This window comes from Myotis yumanensis, unplaced genomic scaffold, assembly GCF_028538775.1.
Source record: "Myotis yumanensis isolate MYYU_CA2020_CCGP unplaced genomic scaffold, mMyoYum1.0.hap1 SCAF_6, whole genome shotgun sequence".
Lineage (NCBI taxonomy): Eukaryota > Metazoa > Chordata > Mammalia > Chiroptera > Vespertilionidae > Myotis > Myotis yumanensis.
Genome location: NW_027223757.1, coordinates 84954797 through 84973772, shown reverse-complemented (window position 1 = coordinate 84973772; position 18976 = coordinate 84954797). Strand labels below are relative to the sequence as shown.

Genomic DNA, 18976 nt, shown 5'->3' with positions numbered 1-18976 from the left:
AGGACTGTGCACATAAGGTTGGGAGTTGAGATTCTGAAGAGACCAAATACAAGAAGCTAAAGACAAAACTTGGAGCATCAGTCACACTTACGGTAAGGGCTGTAAGTCACCAGAACCCCAGTGAAGGGAAAGAAGCTGCCATAAGAGAAGCAGGGTAGAGCAAGGCTATGGAGGGCCAGGGGAGAGAGAGCTTCAAGGGAAGGATGGTAAACTGCACCTAGAGAGAAAGGATAGGATGGAGGGGAGGGGGGAGCTGTTAGATTTGGTGCTTAGGCTGCTGCTACCATCAATGAGCTAGTTCAGCCGAGAAAACAAGGTAAGATTACAGACATAAAGAGGGAACAGATGTAGATGTAGGTAGACACAGCTACTCCTTTGAGATGGTTGACAGAGCCCTAGCTGGTTTGGCTCAGTGGATAGAGCATCTGCCTGTGGACTGGAGGGTCTTGGGTTCAATTCCTGCCAAGGACACATGCCCGGGTTGCAGGCTCGATCCCTGGTAGGGGGCATGCAGGAGGCAGCCGATTAATGATTCTCATCATTGATGTTTCTCTCTCTCCCTCTTCCTCTCTGAATTCAATAAAAATATATATATTTTTAAAAGATGGCCGACAGAGGGAAGGAGCTGGAACACCATTCAGTGATATGCAGGGTGGAGGATCTTGGGATCTGGCATTTTGAAAAAGAGGCCAATGGGAAGGGAGCAGGATCTATAGGAAGTAGGAGGGGATGGGCACAAATGTAAGAGGTAGCTCTGGAAATTTTTTCAAATATTGAGGAATGTTAAGGGGGTGCTAGTTGGATGGCCTATGATGTGTTAGGTGAGGTCAGCAGTTACAGCCATTCAATTCTGAATTCTAGGAAGGAAGAAAAAGGTCTGGGATAGTTGGCATAAGTAATGTGGTGTGGGCCATTCGGGAAGGCAGGACAGGCGTGCAAGGAAAGCTCAGCTGAGATTAGCAAGCATTAACTAGGGTTCAAACTGCCATAATTTTATGAGTTTATTATCTATTAGAGGCCCGGTGCACAAAATTAGTGCTGGGGGGGTGGGGGGGCATCCCCTCAGCCCAGCCTGTGCCCTCTCACAGACCGGGACCCCTTGAGGGATGTCTGCCAGCTTAGGCCTGACAGTCTGGGGCTCTTGCAGTCCGGGACCCCTCGCTCCTTACCAACCACCTGCAGCAGAGGCAGGAGAGGCTTCCACCACTACTGCTGCGCTCTCAAGATGTGAGCCCGGCTTCTGGCTGAGCAGCACTCCCTCTGTGGGAATGCACTGACCACCAGGGGGCAGCTCCTGCATTTAGCGTCTGCCCCCTGGTGGTCAGTGCGCATCATAGCGACTGGTTATTCTGCCGTTCGATTGATTTGTGTTATTAGGGTTTTATTATAAAAGATTACAAACTGCAGATTTGCAGAAGGTTCATTTTTTAGATGTAGTTAGCTTTCTTATAAAAATGATCATTCCATTTTTGCAAGCCTATTAGTACCACAAGCAGGGTTTCTCCTGCAATATACTTGGTGTTAAACTATCAGTGTTCAGGGGCATAGTCTTGGGATACCAATCATAGTTACTAATGTGAAGATATGGTTGAGAATTTCATTACAAAATATTTAACTTTTATTATCAGGATTATTTCTCCTAAGCAATTTTCTCTCCCCCCCCCCACCCCCCCCTTCTCTGTGCATGTTGTAAATTGTGAAACTGACTAGGACCCTTTTTCAAGTCCGCTAATAGAGGGGGAAAAATTCTGGATTAATGTCAGACTAAGGAATAGGGCTCAGCAGGCTATGTTTTTTTTCTTTTTTTAATCCTCACTCCAGGATGTTTTTATTGATTTTAAAGATAGAGGAAGGGGGAGAGAGAAACATCAATGTGAGAGAGAAACACCAATCGATTGCTTCCCGAACCAGGGATTAAACCCGAAACCTAGGTATGTGCCCTGACCAGGAATTGAACCCACAATATTTTGGTGTACAGGACAATGCTCCAACCAACTGAGCCACTCAGCCAGGACAGCAGGCTACACTTTTATTGGCCTCTTTTCTGCCTCCATTTTGTGACTATTCTGTTCCTCCTCCTCCTTAGTTGTTATCTTATTACATTTCACATATCCTAGAAACCACTTTAAATCCTTTTTTGGAACAAGATAGAACATGTAAATATTAAACATACAGATACTTTCAGGTACTTCAAGCACATTAATAATTGTGGCAATTACCAAATAAAAAGCAATTAGTTATAGGCCATTAGACCCCAAAAAACCTTTTTCAAATCTTTCAACTAGCCATTTAAGAATAATGAATGGTAGTGTATAGAGCAAAAAGCCAAGTTTGTAACCATAATCATAGCAAAATGAGTGGAAAAATGAAAACTGAGCTGGATCTTGTCTCCATGCCCTCTTCTCTTTAGATAGCCATTTAATGTCTGTCAATGTCATGTTACATATAACATCACATGGTTATAGATAACACCATAAAAAACAGACTGAACTAGATGTTTGCCTCAAATTTTTTTTTTTTTTTTTTTTTGAGAGAGAGAGAGTTAGGGAAAAACATTGATTTGTTGTTCCACTTATTTACGTATTCACTGGTTGGTTCTTGTATGTGCCCTGACCCAGGATCAAACCCACAACCTTGGCGTATAGGGTAACACTTGAACGAAATGTCTCCATTTTTTTGTATGAGGTAACCTACCATAATTATGCCTGTTAAAAAAAAAAAAAGCAATTCGCCTGGCTGGCATGGCTCAGTGGTCACAGTTCAAAAATGTATTTTTCTAAAAAGCAATTTGCCCTTTTTAATTATTTTGCATGCTTCTTGTCAACATAACACAATTCAAAATCACTATCTTATAGTGGGTTGAGAAGATGGGCTCTGGAGACAGCTGTTTAAATTCCAGTCCACCAGCATGCGTGACCTCGAGCAACATACTTATGTTTCCTCGCTTGAAAAACAGTGTATGAGGACCTACCTCATACGAATTTGAGGCCTTAGTAAGTGTATTTGAGTAAGGTCCTTAGAACAGTGTCTGTGACATTTTAAACGCACAGAAAATTGGTAGCTAGAATAGTTTTGGCTTTACAGTTGGGAAAACTCATGAGCCTCTGGAGGTCCAAGCCAAACTTTTGGACCCAAACAAGTCAATGACCAGCTGGATTCCAGAAGCTCAAGCTAATGTGTAGCTGAAGACCACAGAGGAGCACCCTGCTGAGAACACTCAGCCCAAAAGGTTCTCCTTCATGGTACCTGGCACGGGTTCGGTACCATCATTCCACATGAACTGCCTCTTTCCAGCGCCCTGCGGCATTCATTTATTAGATATTTATTGAAGGCCTGCTTTATCATGCAGTAAGTTTTAAATACCACCAATAAAAACAAAACAGAGAACCACACTCTTTCCCCGCTATGGCTTCAAACTGTCACAGGCAAATACTAGCAATAATTATCCAAGTAGCAAAAATAAAAGTGTTATACCCGTCGCGAATTTAATGGAAATCACAAATCGCCTATCACAATTTTAAGTCTTAATTACTGAAACCATACACTCTGTGACAATGGTAAGTAAACCTTGGGGTCCCGTGGGTTGGGAGTCAGTCCCACACGGGGAGAATTTGGTGTCAGTGAAGAAAAGAGTAACAAGTACTTAGTCCCCCTGGATCGTTCGCTCTTCTTCGGGAAGAACGCTCCAGTTGGGGGAGGCCATATCCCGCGCCAACCAGTTGAAATCGTCAACGTCGCTCCAGTTATTTTTGCTCCGATCTAAACCAGAGCTCTCGAAGTCTCGGTCGATCCCCGGGTAGGTCCAGGTGTAAGGGGCGAACCGGATGCCGTGGCAGTCCTCCACGATGGCCCTGCAGGTCACCTGCAGGAAGATGCGGGTGTCCCTCGTGGTGTGCACCCGGAGCTGCTGGCAGGCCACGGCCAGCACGCACTCACTGCAGTCATCCAGAAACACCGACGTGGACACCGGCCCGCAGAGCAACGTGCAGCGGCGGGCCTTGCTCAGCCGCAGGGTGTTGGGATTGCCGTACAGTCTGATCGTGCAATCGCTCAGTTCGGTCAAAAGGACGTCCCGCTGGTGCAGCTCCTCCGCTCTCTTCTCCAAGACTTGGGACTTGAGGTTGGAGAAGCCGCAGAGCCAGCTAGAGCCCGCGGCTCCCTCCTCGGTCACGGAGGGCGGGGAGGCCAGGGTGCCTTCCGCCACCGCGGCGCCGGGAGCCGCATCTACTACTTGGGGGGCCAAGACAGCCTCCTTCCTCCGGGTCTTGAAAGCGAATCGCTTCTTGGGCTGCAGCTGCTGGCGCCGGTCGGCCAGGGCCGCCTGCAGCTGCGCCAGCGCCTCCTGTGCCTGCCGCACTTCGTAGGCGGCCAGGAACAAAACCGAGTCGTTGAGGAGTTTCTGGAGCCCCTGGAGCCGAGCGGCCGCCTCCTCCAGCCGCTCGACCGACTCCCCGCCCTGCAGAAGCTCTTCCACCGCTGCTCGCTCCCGGGCGAAGGCGGCCGTGAAAAAGTCGCTCTTCTCCTCCACCACCTCCTGGTCCTGCCGCTTTTGCTTCCGCCTTTCCGCCTCCAGCTGCCTCTCTTGGTCTCGCCTCTGAAGCCGCTCAGGCAGCAGGCTCCGCTCCCGCTGGGACACCACGTCCCCGTTCCCTACGACGGCAGCGGTGCAATTAGCTGTCTCCATCTTGACTGCAAGCTTCCTTTCTCCTGCCTTCCTTCCTCTGGGCGCGCCCTCCGTGAGGCGTCCCACCAACGCGTCCTTTGATTGGCCAGATACGATGACGTCAGAGGACCGGCCTTATTCTCTTAGCCCATTGGTTCCTCTACATCGGAGGGGCGGGGCCGACTGACAAAGGGGGTGGAGAAACAAAGGTCCTTGTGGATGGGTGGGGTGGGAGGCAGGCGGGGGAAGCCTTTTTTTTCTTCTTAAAGGGGCAGGACTTATATCCGGGATTGTGGGGTGAGTTGCAGCAGCGGCAGCTGCACATGTGGGTTTGTTTATAAGAACAAGGTTAGAAACTCGCAGGCCTCCCCCTCCCCCCCGGCTCCTCCCTACCTCCCTCTTACAGGCCAGAGATCTGCTACTGGTGGGGGGAATGTGTGCGTGCGGTGGGTGGGGGGACAGGTAGTGGTAAGAAAGATGGAGGGGGGGTGGAATATTGCACCGCCCGGCCCGCGCCGGAGGAAGCGGCAGCTGGAACAGCTGGCTAGGGAGCCACTTGCATGCCTCTGTTTTTTTTCTTTTCTACCACCCCTTCCCCCAATCCATTCCTGCCGCCCCAAAACCCTTATCCTCCCCCCTCCCCGCCCCCCCCCCCCCCCCGCCCCAGCCTCTGCAGTTCGGCGTGGCCTGGGGATCCAGGGTCCCCGTAGGCAGTTACGGGGGCGGGAGAAGGCGAAGGCCACCCGGATGGGAGAGACTGGGTTCCTCATTGCAACGGGGTTCAGGGGGCCCTGGGGGAGCCTAAAAACGAATTACTATTTTTTTGGCCAATTGCGGCAGTCGGCGGGGTGGGGGCGGGAGAGTGACATTCCACACCCCCTTCCTCTTCCTCCCACGCCCTCCCCCCCCCCCCCCCCCCCCCGGCCTTCGCTGTCACTAGCTGCGCAGCTGGGCGCCGCTGGGCGTGACGGGCGAGACCCCAGCCCCCCGCTCCGCGGCTCTCCCTGGGGCTGTCAGTCTTGGGAAAGCGGTGGGGAATGTCACATTATTTCTAGAGGTGGTGGGAGGGGTTTGTCGCCGGAAGCGGATGAGCCTAGCCTACCGCCGCGACCAGCCCGGGGTGTGAGTGGGCAGCCGATGCGGCGCAGTCACCAGCAGAACCCGGGGCAGCGGGCGGCCGAGACCCTGGACGTGCCGGCTGCGGGCTGCGGGCGCGCGCGACCTCGGCTGCTCGGTGCGGCGGCGGAGCGCAGGGCTCCGACCCGGCCCGCCCTTCCCGTCCGGGGTTTCACCCTCATCTCCCTCCCGGTGCACACACACTTCCCGGCCTTCCCGGTTTTCATTGGGGTATTTACCCAAGAAACTGTCACTGGACATCTCACCGATGTGCCTGCATTGTCATGCAGAGAAAGATGGGGGGAGAGGAGAGAATTAAGACATCTCCAATTTTTAACGCCCCACTTTCCCCCCTTCCTTCCCATTTAAAACAAAGCAAACAAAAAACCAAAGACAAAACACATACATTTCTGTATTTCTCTACTGCATGTCAGTGCAGGTTACCCGTTGGCCAATTCCGCGCAGGGGGGTAGGGGTGGAGGGGGGATGGGAGGGTGGGGGTGGGGGGGGGTGTCTGTGTGTGCGTGCACTGATGGAGATGAGAATGCTGGAAAATTCCTGTGCTTACGCTTGTATACACTGCTCTTTGTTTTCATTCGCTTTGTTCATGGACAAGATAAACGAGGCTTGCGGTGTTTCGTGCGGTGTGTTTTTGAGGCTGGTGAATGAAATCTAGCTGTTTATCTTGTCTAAGTCACACGGAGGAATGCAATAGCTGCTTTATGTTATGAAGAGTTGATTTAACCAAGGAAGGTTTAGGGAAGATGTGTTTTGCTGGGGGTCGGGGAAGGGAAGCCCTGATCTGTCTCCAGTTTTTCAGCAACTGAATCTGTCTCCATGAATTAAGAAAGTTTGTAGCCAAGCAAGGCTTATTGGACTTGGGAGTTACAGCGGGCCGGGGTCAGGCAGCTTTTCCGTGTTAGCCACAGTGAGTCTGTGAGCGGTGGTTCCTGCTGTCTGTGTCAGCAGGCAGTTGAATGTCATTAAACTCTTGCAGGAATGTCATTTCTGCCCGACATCCGATTTTGGCACAGAGTCCAGTAGACCTTAGACGTTTCTGAATATTTTTAAGTTGGCCAGTTCAAACTTTTCTGAGAAAGAAGCAGTCCAGGGCAAAAACAGGCAGGTCACCGGGTGACCCGGCGTGTCAGAGGTGGATGGAAAGCCGAGTGGGAATGGGCAGGGGTGCGTGGCGTGGCCTGGAAGCATTGGTGTGGCCGTGTTTTCCAGCCCCCAGCAAACTGCTGGGTGAAGACATGGGTGGAAAGCTACATGCCCGAGCTCGAAAGCAGCAGGAAGGCTGCGAAACCCCTGGCGCTGCCAGACGGAACTGGAGGGCAGGCAGTTCAGTGTGCATCCTTGAAACAGACCAGCTCCTGTGGTGATGGAGGTAAAGAGGGGGAGCCCTACAACAGAACCGTGACAAAGGCAAGCAGCCAGGAGCTCTGAGCCCTTTGTTCAAAGATACCTTAAGAGGCTTGTGAATCAAAGTACTGCTCTCTTTAGACATGTTAAAAAGTGTAAAACTTCTAAGTTATTACAGACTCTAAAAGCTACTTTAAAAGGGAGGTACTTTGGGGTTCTGTTCATGACATTAGCTTTCAACCATTAACAACTGACAGTCTTCTTCCTTCTAAAACCCTGGCCTCTTCCCCACCCCACTTCACTTTGATTATTTTATAGCAAATCCCATACATTATATTACTTTATGTTTTACAATCTATCAGTGTTTCAATATGTATCTCAAAGAGATTAGGACTACCCTTTTAAAACCTAACCACAATATTATCAACTATCACCACACTCCGAAAAAAAAGTGGTGATATATCCTTATTATCATCAGAGTTCTGGTCTATATTCACATTTCTCTGATTATCCTATAATTTCCTTTTCAAGTTATTTTATTTGAATAAAGATCCAAACAATCCCTTCAATTGTCTAGTTAATATGTCCCTTAAATCACTTTTTTAAAAAAATCCTCCTTCTCTCCCCTCCCCCCCCCCCCCCCCCAATTGTTTTGTTGGAAAAAACCTGGTCACTTGTTCAGTAGAGTTTCTGATAGTCTGTATTTTGCTGGCTGCATCTCCATACTGTGTTTGTTAGATATTAAATATTTGTCATATGTATTTGATCTTGTAATGTCAAAAGTGAGTGTTTATGTACTCATATACCACAGGAAGCCAGCAACCAAGTAGTGAAAGCATTTAAGCGCAATAAAACGGCTTTGGCTATGGCGATACAGCAAAGAGCAAGGTCTTTTGCTGTTCTGTGGAGTTGGTCAGGGACCGAAGATGCCAGCCACGCGTAGGCACAATGAAACAGATCCAGACCTCAATTCTAGTAGCTCGATGCCAGGAAGAGGTGTCACCCGTAGTGGATATAAAGCATTCGCTAAAGAGCTCTATAGGTCACTCTCAAATGGTAGGCAAATATTCCTACCTTGGTCGCTGGCTTTTCTGACACGAGGAACGTGAAAGGTGACAGCTGTGGGGGTATGTGCTCTTTGTGAAAATCTCCAAATTGGTCTGTGAAGCAGGACAGGAGCAACCCTTCCTTCCGCCTTTCCCTGGCCCTCCTCCTCCCCACCACCTTCACTTTGGGGAACTTTTTTCATCCTCAGACACCTAAAGCCTAGCACAGACTCGCACCGAATATTTATCTCACATCAGTTTATTTAGCGAATATTTATCTAACATCAGTTTATTTGGCACCTACTGTGTCCCGTGCTGGGCCAGGGAGGCCCTCCGGCTGCCAAGGGGGATAAAGACAGACTTAATCACTGTCTTTGAGGAGGCCTAATCTAGGCAAATAATGGCACAAACACGTGACATTTTAACAGGGACAACTAACAACTGTTACAGAGGAAAGAGGAACAGAGAGCGCCACTGGTGGGTGGTTTGACCTTGTAGGGAGGTCAGTGCCGGCTTCCCCAGGGGCGGGAAGGATGCTAAGGATTTAACAAAAAGTGAGTGAGCACTGAAAAGTGTCTTCTAGATGTATGGGCTCCTGGGGTCACTGGGACTTTAAGGAGAGCTGTGTCAGGGGAGTGCAGTGGGCAGGAGACAGACTGCAGGGGTGACAGGAGGGGTGGGAGTGGGGTAAGGGAGCCGATGGCAAGCAGATAAATAACTCTTTGGAGAAGTTTGACTGAGAAGGGGAAGGGAGGAACTTGGGGGTGGGAGGAGGCCACTGAGGTGTTTTTGATTTTTACAGAAAGAGAAAGCTTAAAGTCCAGAATATAAGGGTCCTGAAAAGGGTAGGGGGGGCCCTAAAACAAGCATTAGCGGAGGCAGGAGGAGGGATCGCCTCTCTATTGCAGTGTTGTTGCTTTAACTTTTTATTATGAAAGTTTTCCAACATGCACAAATGTTTTTACCTCGACCCATAGTAACAGGTGCCTGATAATTGAAACAGAAGCGTTAGGAAACAGTAAATTACTCTGTGCAAGAGACTATTTTCTGTTTTACTTATTGCTTTAAAAATCCTGATCAAGTCCTAGCCGGTTTGCTCAGTGGACAGAGCGTTGGACCAAAGGGTCCCGGGTTTGATTCCGGTCAAGGGCACGTACCTCAGTTGCAGGCGGCTCCTAGGCCTGGGTCCTGGTCAGGGCTCGTGCAGGAGGCAATAAACCGATGTGCTTCTCTCACATCGATGTTTCTCTCTGTCTTTCCCTCTGTCTTCTACTCTCCCTAAAAATCAATAGAAAAATATCCTCATGTGAGGATTAAAAAAAGAAAAAAATGCTGACCAAGACCCCCTAAATTAAGCTGCAGTTTGAAAATGCTGTCTCCGCAGGCGAGGGTGCAGCTGTAGGTGCATTTGTGTGTTTGATACTTGACCGATGAGTTTATGATTTCCTTGTTCCTTATGAAGTGGGCAGTGAGGTCCCCTACCGGGTGTGGGAGGAAGGCACTGGGGGTGTCTGAAGTGTGGGAAGGTTTGAAAGCCTCTGGGAAGAGGGGGAGTATGTTGCGCCGAGAAATGGGGCTCAGTGGTGTTGCTGTTCAGCAAATGCTTGGAGAACGAGCGAGGGATTGAGAACCTTCCAGGGGGCAGTCTAGGCTGGGGACAGCGCAGGCGAGGGGATGGAGTTGGGGCAGGCCAGAGGAGGAAGCGGTGTTGAGAGCCTGACCCTCAGGAGCAGGAAATCCTCCTAAGAGTCTGGAGTCTTGACTCCTGTAGCCCCTCAGGCACTCCCTACAAAACTCTTCAGAAACTTACCTCAGCCCTAGCCGGTTTGGCTCAGTGGATAGAGCATCGGCCTGCGGACTGAAGGGTCCCGGGTTTGATTCCGGTCAAGGGCATGTACCTGGGTTGCGGGCACATCCCCAGTGGGGGGGGCGTGCAGGAGGCAGCTGATCGATGTTTCTCTCTCATCGATGATTCTAACTCTCTATCCCTCTCCCTTCCTCTCTGTAAAAAATCAATAAAATATATATTTTTTTTAAAAAGAAGCAAAATAAATAGAAAAAAAAAGTTAAAAAAAAAAAAAAAGAAACTTACCTCGCTCTCCCCAAGACCCGCATTGCCTGTCGCCAGATGGCCTTGCCTACTCTTTGCAGAGAAGAAAGGCCACTAGACATGAACCTCACCTTGCCTCCCACCTCACTTACAACTTGTCTGTGAAGTTCCGCCTTTCTCTCTTTCTCTTCTCACCCAAAGCAGAGCTTTCCACCGAGTGTAATGCCCCTTCCCTCCCATTTCCTGGGCCCTCCAGCCACCACTCATCCTCTCTTTTTGGGGGATCTTTAATCTCTGTCTTCTTTGGCATCTCCTCTCAGTAAGAAAGGTCCCTCAACCCAAGTGAATGCTCTGAGTTTCTTACTGCAATTAACAACAGACTTTTTATTTTATTCTATTTTTTTAATACTGGGGGGAAGGTAATTCGGTTTGTTTCCTCCCAGCTTTATTGAGATATAATTGACATATGACATTGTGTGAGTTTAAGATGTACAATATGATGAGCCCTGACACTGTGGCTCAGTTGGTCAGAGTGTCGTCCTGTACACCAGAAGGTGGCGGGTTTGATTCCCCATCAGGGCACATACCCAGGTTGTGGGTTTGATCTCTGGTTGGGCTGTGTACAAGAGGCAGCCAATCAATGTTTCTCTCTCTCACATCAATATTTCTCTCTCTCTCTTTCTCTCCCTTCCTCTCTCTAAAAACAATAAAAACTAAATTTAAAAAATGTACAAAATGATCTTATATATGTATATATTGTGAAATTATTACCATGATAAAGTTAACATATTCATCACCTCACATAGGTACCTTTTTTTGTTTGTGTGGTGAGACCTTTAAGATATACCTTCTTGGCAACTTTCAAGTGTCAATACAGTATTATTAACTACTAGAAGCCCGGTGCACGAGATTCATGCACTTGGGGGTGGGGGTCCCTCAGCCTGGCCTGCGCCCTCTCACAGTCTGGGAGCCCTTGGGGGATGTTCGACTGACGGCTTAGGCCTGCTCCCCTCGGAGGCGGAGGCGGGGCAGCTGGGCTCATCAGCTGTGAGCCTGGCTTCTGGCTGAATAGTGCTCCCCTTGTGGGAGCACACTGACCACTAGAGGGCAGCTCCTGCATTGAGTGTCTGCCCCTTGGTGGTCAGTGCATGTCATAGCAACCGGTGGTTCTGCCATTTGGTCAATTGCATATTGGCCTTTTGTTATATAGGATAGTCATCATGCTGTATATTACATCCCAAAACTTACTCATCTTACGATGGAAGTTTGTACTCTTTGACTACCTTTACCATTTCCCACATCCCCCAACCCCCAGCAACCACTAACCTGCTCTCTGTTTCTGAGTTCCATTTTAACAACAGACTTTTAAAAATATTTTTAAGTTAATTTCAGAGAGGAAAGGAGAGGAAGAGAGAGATAGAAACATCAATAATGAGAGAGAATCTCTGATCGGCTGCCTCCTGCACACCCCTACTGGGGATCAAGCCCACAACTCCGGCATATGCCTTGACCGGAATTGAACCCAGGACCCTTCAGTCCGCAGGCTGACGCTCTATCCACTGAGCCAAACCAGCTAGAGCCACAACAGACTTTTAAAAACAGTAATCTACATTTGCTGTGTCCAGTTTCTCAGTTGTATTCCCTCCTTAGCCCCTATCATCCAACTTCCACCTCTGCCACTTTATTTGAAACAGATTGCTCTGTCATCGTCATTCCCTCCTAACTTTCAAATCCGTTGCTCTTTGTAGCTGTAAGCTCTTCTCCCTTCTCAATGCACAGCTCCCTATTCTGTCTCACTCTCTGTCCATTCTTGATCATTACTTCTCGTCTCCGTTACAGACCTCTCTCCATCCACCCCTTAAATATCCATGAGGCCAGAATTCTATCCTGGTACCTCTTTTCTTATTCCTGTCACCTCCTTTGAAAAGCTTACCTTCTCCCAGGGCACCAAGTCTTGTCCGAAGCTGATTGACTCTTGAATCTCTATCTCGTCCCTCCACCTGTCTCCTGAGCCCAGACTTGAACTTCCAACACCTTCCTGGACATTTCCATGTAGTAATCTCGATATTTGCACATGACTACATACTATCCATGTAGTGATCTACTGTCCACAATGCCTCCTAGTTGAGATGGCCTAAAACGAAGCCCTTACTGTCCCAGTGATGTCCTTTTTCTTCTGTACACAAGTTTACTGCCGTGTAGCAAACCAACCCAGCTCTAGCTGGTTTGGCTCAGCGGATAGAGCGTCAGCCTGCGGACCAAAGGGTCCTGGGTTCGATTCCAGTCAAGGGCATGTACCTAGGTTGCAAACTCCTCCCTGACCTGGGCCCTGGTCAGGGCACGTGCAGGAGGCAACCAATCGATGTGTTTCTCTCACATTGATGTTTCTCTCTCTGTCTTTCCCTCTCTCTTCCACTCTCCCTGAAAATCAATGGAAAAATATCCTCAGGTGAGGATTAACAACAATAACAAAAAATAAAAATAAAAAATAGAAAACCAACCCAAACTTACCGGCTTAAAACAGCAACAGTTTACGATTTCTTACAATTCTGTGGGCTCAGCTGAGGCTGTGGCCTCACTCACCTGTCTGGGGCCGTGGTGCTGGCTGTCAGCACCCGTAGTCTCCCAAGCAGGAAACCAGTCATCCCAGCACCTCATTCTCCCTCACTGGTCCACGTGGTCTGCAGGAAGTGCTCTCTCTCTGTCTCTCAGGTCTGGCCTCTCTCTTCAGGCCTCCGCCCCTCCTCATCTTCTCTACACACTCATGACCCTTGTGTTTCTCTGAGTCCCCCAGGCCTGCACGCTTCAGCAACTTGTTGCCTTAAAATTCGAGCTGATCGTGTCACTTAACACTTGTGCTGGCTCCCTGTTGTCTAACACTGTTCAGACTCGTCAGTGTGGATGCCAGGCCCTTGGCGACCTGTGTGTCCCTCCAGCCTCCTCTCCCGCCCTCACTGTTACTCCAGCCGCTCCACGCTCTGCCGTTGCACCGCACACCGGGCTCATCCACTCCTATTTGTTCGTGATGCACTTATTTGATCAGCACCGACCATATGCTCGGCCTTTGCCGGGTGATGGAGGGACACTGATGAACACACAGGCAGGGCTCCCTCAGAGCTCACAGCTCAGTGAGGGACACAATTACAGGGGGTGTGATAGATGCTATATTGGGAGGGATCTTAGGTGCTGAGATCACGAAAGATTACCCAACCCAGGCCAGGGGCATCTGGGCTGGCTGGTGGCCGGTGTCTTTTAGGAAATCTAAGATGAATAAAGAGCGACTGCGATCTAACCCGGTGACGGGAGAAAGCAGGGTCTCATTCATTCATTTATTTTTGTTGTTGTTGTTAATCCTCACCTGAGGATATTTTTCCATTGATTTTTAGAGAGAGTGGAAGGGACATTGAGACAGAGAGAGAGAGAAACATTAATGTGAGAGAGACATATCGGTTGGTTGCCTCCCGCATGCACCCCAACCAGGGCCAGGGATCGACCTGCAACTGAGGTACGTGCCCTTGACCAGAATCGAACCTGGGACCCTTCAGTCCGAGGGCTGATGCTGTATCCACTGAGGCAAACCAGCTAGGGCATTCATTCATTTCTTTCTACAAATATTCATGAAACACCAACTATGTTCCAGGCACTGTTCCAGCTGCTGGAACTATAGCAGTGAACAAGACAGACAAAAAGCCTCTGGCTTCATGGCCAGCAAGCGACAGACAGAGCCTATGCAGCAAACCTGGACATGAGAAAAATACATGCGAAACTCGAGCAATGTCCTCAACCTGGCTGCACATTCGTATGGGGGTGAGGGACTCTACAGCCGCCTGATGGCCAGGCCTTCCTGGGTAATTCAGTCAGGATCTCTCCCAGTGGGGCCTTAGCATTGGTATTTGTTGAAGCTCCCAAGTGGTTCTGATGGGCAACCAGGGGCTGAGCCACCGTGTTAGAAGAACTGAAGCACATTGAGGCTGCGAGTGGCGCTCAGAGATGAGGTCAGAGAGGTGGGCAGAGGCCAGACCGCAAAGAGTTTCATAAATCCCTTTTGGAGGTTTTGACCTAATCTTGAAGGCACTGGGAACTACTGAAGGATTGAACAGGATAATGACAGAATCAATTATCCTTCCCTCTTCCCCCCTTTACAAAGGACCAGCCTGGATGTGCTGTGTGGAATGGACTCAATTGCAGCAAACGTAAACGGATGTCAGTTTGGAGCTGTTGCAGGAGCCAAGGAGAAGTGGTGGTGTTGGGCTCCGGGGATGGGAGTGAGGATAAAGGAGGAACTGACTGAGAGATTTAGAAGGAGGCTAGACAGCACTCGGTGATTCATGGGAAGGAAGGGATGCAGGAGGTCCTGGTTTGAGGAGCTGATCTTGATGCCTGAGACAGTGAGCCAGGAGGAGCAGAGAGGCTGTGGGACTGTTTGGGACCTACTGCTTGCTCCTTTTTCTCTTGCCTGTGCTTTAGCTCGTCCTCATCACTTGCCTCCTACAAAACCTGTTTTACGCATCTCCTCTTCTGGGAAGCCTACCTGGATTCTTCCCTCCATTGGCTCTGGGTGAGTGTTTATCAGCTTGTGAAGACAGTATCCATTTCCAGATCATCTCTCTGCAGCTCCAACTGGATGCTTGGCACGGGGCCTGGCCCACAGGGGGTGCATAATAAATGCTCATTAAATAGCTGTGTTAGTGGATGAAGACTTGGGCCAGAAGTAAGACCTCTCCTAGGACTGTGATTGGAAGTGAATCAGGGGCTTGCTCTCATTTCTAGCGTAGGAGAGAGGATTCTGGGGGAAGAAAGGGGAGTAACTGTGGAGCGACCAGGAAAGAGCCAAGTTAAAGAGGTGCCTACGCTGTTGGCTCTGCAAAAGAGTGAGAGATAGCCAGCTACCTAAATTGTCTTTTGAATGTAGTTTCAAATTCTTTTCATGTGAAAGGCACATAAATCTCTTACAGCTGTTCTGCACCTGTTCTTTCTCTGCGTCTCTTCCTGCCGGTGAGCTGTGTTGGTGGTAATAAGTGGACAGATCTGAGTTTAAATGCTGGTGACCAGCGGGTGGCATTGCGCATGACACTTCACCTTTCTGAGCTCAGTTTCCACCAACAGTAAAATGGGGATAAAGAAATATATATTTCTCCTGGGACAGCTGTGATGGTAAATAATGTGTGGAAGTGCCAGGTACTGGGCCAGACCTGTAGCAGACCCTCAACAACCGCCAGGTCTCTTCCTGCCTTCCAGTCGCTGGGCCTTCATCCCTTTGCACTTCCCAGCCCTCGGAGTGAGTGGTGGAGCAGAATTCGCAGTGTCATTCTGACCTGCCCAGAAAGGGCCCTTTAATGATTCTTCTGGAAACTGGGCTCTGGCCTTTCTGCAGTTCTGGCGGGTAATTGGGCAGAACTGAAAGGTAAATTGTACTGAAAACAAACAAACAAACAAAAACCCCACAAAGAACCCTGGGAAGACTGAGCTGGGCAAGCCCTGAGGGACCCTTTAATACCAGCACAAAAATGGGCTTCTACTAAAAGGAAAAACTAAGGATGTGGAGTGATTTTTTTTAAATGACATGATTCATTCAGTTTAGAGAACTGTATTGTGAGATCATATCCCTTTTCTCTCTTTTCTTTTTCTCTTTTTATTTTTTTATTTTTTATTTTTATTTTTTAAAAATATATTTTATTGATTTTTTACAGAGAGGAAGGGAGAGAGATAGAGAGTCAGAAACATCAATGAGAGAGAAACATCGATCAGCCGCCTCCTGCACATCTCCCACTGGGGATGTGCCCACAACCAAGGTACATGCCCCTGCCCGGAATCGAACCTGGGACCCTTCAGTCCGCAGGCCAACGCTCTATCCACTGAGCCAAACCGGCTCCAGCCTCTTTTAAAAATATCTATATATATAAAGGCTTAAGTGACCATTACGACCAACTGGAACGACCGGTTGCTATGACATGCACTGACCACCAGGGAGCAGATGCTCAACACAGGAGTTGCCCCCTGGTGGTCAGTGCGCTCCCACAGCGGGAGCGCTGCTCAGCCAGAAGCCAGGCTCATGGCTGACGAGTGCAGCTGCAGCGGGAGCCTCTCCCGCCTTCCTGGCAGTGCTCCCGAGTGGCTGCGGCAGGTGCAGTGGGGCCAGAATGAGCAGCAGTGGAGCTGCGCCCAGCCCCTGTTGGGGCTCCTGCGTCCTTGGGGGGATGTCAGACTGCTGGGTTTCAGACCCATCCCTGCAGGCCAGGCCGGCAGTCCAACATTCCCCCGAGGGGTCCCAGACTGCGAGAGGGTGCAGGCCAGGCTGAGGGACCCCACCCGTGCATGAATCCGTGCACCGGGCCTCTAGTTTCTTTATAGAAGCCTTTCTATTTGTGGGATCTTCCATTTTGGGAACCACTGACCTAATCTTGCCTCACTTTACAGAGAAGGGAGTGTAAAACAGTCAAATGTCATGTAATATTAATGGAATGCGCAGCATTTTCACAAAGAGTAAGCTCTTATTTGACTGTAGGCTCCATGAGGGCTCTGGTTGTGTCTACTATTTTTTATACTCCACGAGAGGCCCAATGCATGAAATTCGTGCAAGAGTAGGCCTTCTTTCCCCCAGCAGCCAGCACCGGCTTCCCTCTGGCACCCGGGACCTGAGCTTCCCTCCAGCCACCAGCAGGCACCCTGGACCCAGGCTTCCCTGGCAGCCCAACTTCATCCAGAAGGTCGTCCGGAAGGATGTCCGGTCTAATTAGCATATTACGCTTTTATTGTTATAGATAATCCCAGCATATGACATCATGCCCAGCGTAGAAGGCTCACAGTAATTACCTGTTGGGGGAATAAATGAAATTCTCAGCCCAGGCATTCCAGAATCCTAGTTTGTAATGATATTTAGTCCGTGAATTCCTTGAGGGGACACTCTGTTCTCTGTTGCCCCGTAGTGATTGAGTGAGTCTGCAGGTCACACAGAGATCAGGCAGGTCCAGGAAAAGATAATCCGAGAACCTAATGATAGCAGGAGCCACCGGGCACCTCCCTTATATTATCTCATTTAATCTCGGCGGTAACCTTGCCAGGCGGGCGATTGAAGCAGCAGCAGGAGTGTTAAGATTCTTTAAAAGACCCAGCCAAATTAAAATTCCCAAGCAGATGTGAGTTTTTAATACAGATGGGGGGAGGGGGTGAATCTTTCCTGCCTCAGGGTCCTCCTTCTTCAGGCTAAGGGGAATAATGATGCACAGGTTTTGAGATCACTCTTAAAGGCTTTTGTAGAAATGCATCCTGGCAGTTGAAAGTTAAATAAGAAGGAATAAATTCTTCCTCTCCCACTCTTCTGCCTAGTTTTAAGGTTTCTTCCTTGGGTAGGACTTCATTATGTGCGACGCGATGCCACTTTTCTGTGAAATACTACGAAGCACAGGTTTTCAAACCACAGGTTCCAACCCAATAAGGTCATGAAATCCATTTGGTGGATGGCAGTCTGCATTTTAAAAATGATCAAAGGAAAAATGCCAAAATAAATAGAATAGAAGGTGCCAGAGTACATTGTGTGGCCTAATTAGGTTTATATTAGATGTACGTATTTTATATGTACACGAACATAACTTGTGAGATAAAATGTATTTCTTCTTGTAGGTGATGGTCAAAAAAGTTTGGGAAAATGGTCTTGTGAGTGAGGCCTTGCATATTATGGTTCTCAGACGTGTTCAGTGACGTGGATAAAGGGATGTCTTTTGTGTCATCCATGACGGCAATAAGGAAATATGGATGCTGAGCCAATCCTTGCAAAATGTCAAGTGGGAACCTATTTGTGTTGCAGATACTTTCTCCTCCTTTTGTAAGAATAACGAAAGGCTGCTTCTGAAAAGTGAAAGATGCCGGCTTGGATGAGGGACAATGGCACATCTGGTTTAGGAATGTGGGTGAGTTTGGGGGCTGCAGTATGAGGCACCGGCGTCCCTAACAGCTGTGAGCTCTCCTCTCCGGCGGAATCGGTGGTCCATGACGTAGTAATTTGAAATTTGCTGAGGCACAAATGTAAGTGCATCCCAGGAGGCGAGGCCCATGGGTGGGGACAGATAGTCATTTAGCTCATGGATGAGCCACACCTCCTTCTGCATCACAGCGTTGCATGCAGTTTTCCTCTTTGTCTTAAGAGCATAACTCCTTATAGTAATGGAAAGCTTGTTTCCGTCGGAAGAACGACCACGAAGTGAAGGGTGAAGCTCGAGTGCAACCTGGGATGTGAGGGTATGCTGAAAAGGACAGGCCCTGAACAAAGGTGTGATGGTTCCCCAGGAAGCCAGAGCTGCTGCAGGTGTCCTGCGTTCTTCAAGTCGGCCATCCCCGGAGCTCTCTGTGGGTGGCTGTCAGGGGCCTGTGTAGTCTGCTTTGCTGCCTTTTTAGGACCTGGGGTGAGCATTGATTTGAGGCAGCATTCATTTATTATACTGGGTGGGCAAAATCAGGTTTTCAGTTGTTGGTATGGAAAATAATACAATAGCCTATATAATAAAAGGCTAATATGCAAATCGTCCCCTCAACCAGGAGTTTGACCCTGCCCCTGCTCAGCTCCCCCCAACCCCTGCTAGAGGTGGGCCAGCCAGACCCCACCTATGCATGAATTCGTGCACCAGGCTTCTAGTTTAATAAATAATAATACAAGAATAGCCCTAGCCAGTTTTGCTCAGTGGATAGAGCATCGGCCTGCAGTCAAAGGCGGGTACCTTGATTGCAGGCTCCTCCCCTGCC

At 49.1% G+C, this 18976-nt stretch overlaps 2 protein-coding genes across 2 annotated transcripts in view; one reads left to right on the top strand and one right to left on the bottom strand.

The window, feature by feature from the left end:
• Nucleotides 1-3284: 3284 nt before the first annotated feature.
• Nucleotides 3285-4720, bottom strand: TBCC (tubulin folding cofactor C). The gene has a single exon (XM_070418577.1). The coding sequence runs from the start codon at nt 4682-4684 to the stop codon at nt 3644-3646; it is 1041 nt and encodes a 346-aa protein (XP_070274678.1). The 5' UTR covers nt 4685-4720; the 3' UTR covers nt 3285-3643.
• A 218-nt stretch (nt 4721-4938) lies between these two features.
• Nucleotides 4939-18976, top strand: part of BICRAL (BICRA like chromatin remodeling complex associated protein) — a 102470-nt gene continuing 88432 nt past the window's right edge. Inside the window, exon 1 of the mRNA XM_070418575.1 lies at nt 4939-4960. The gene's annotated coding sequence lies outside the window, so the exon portion shown is untranslated. The remainder of the gene's footprint in view (nt 4961-18976) is intronic.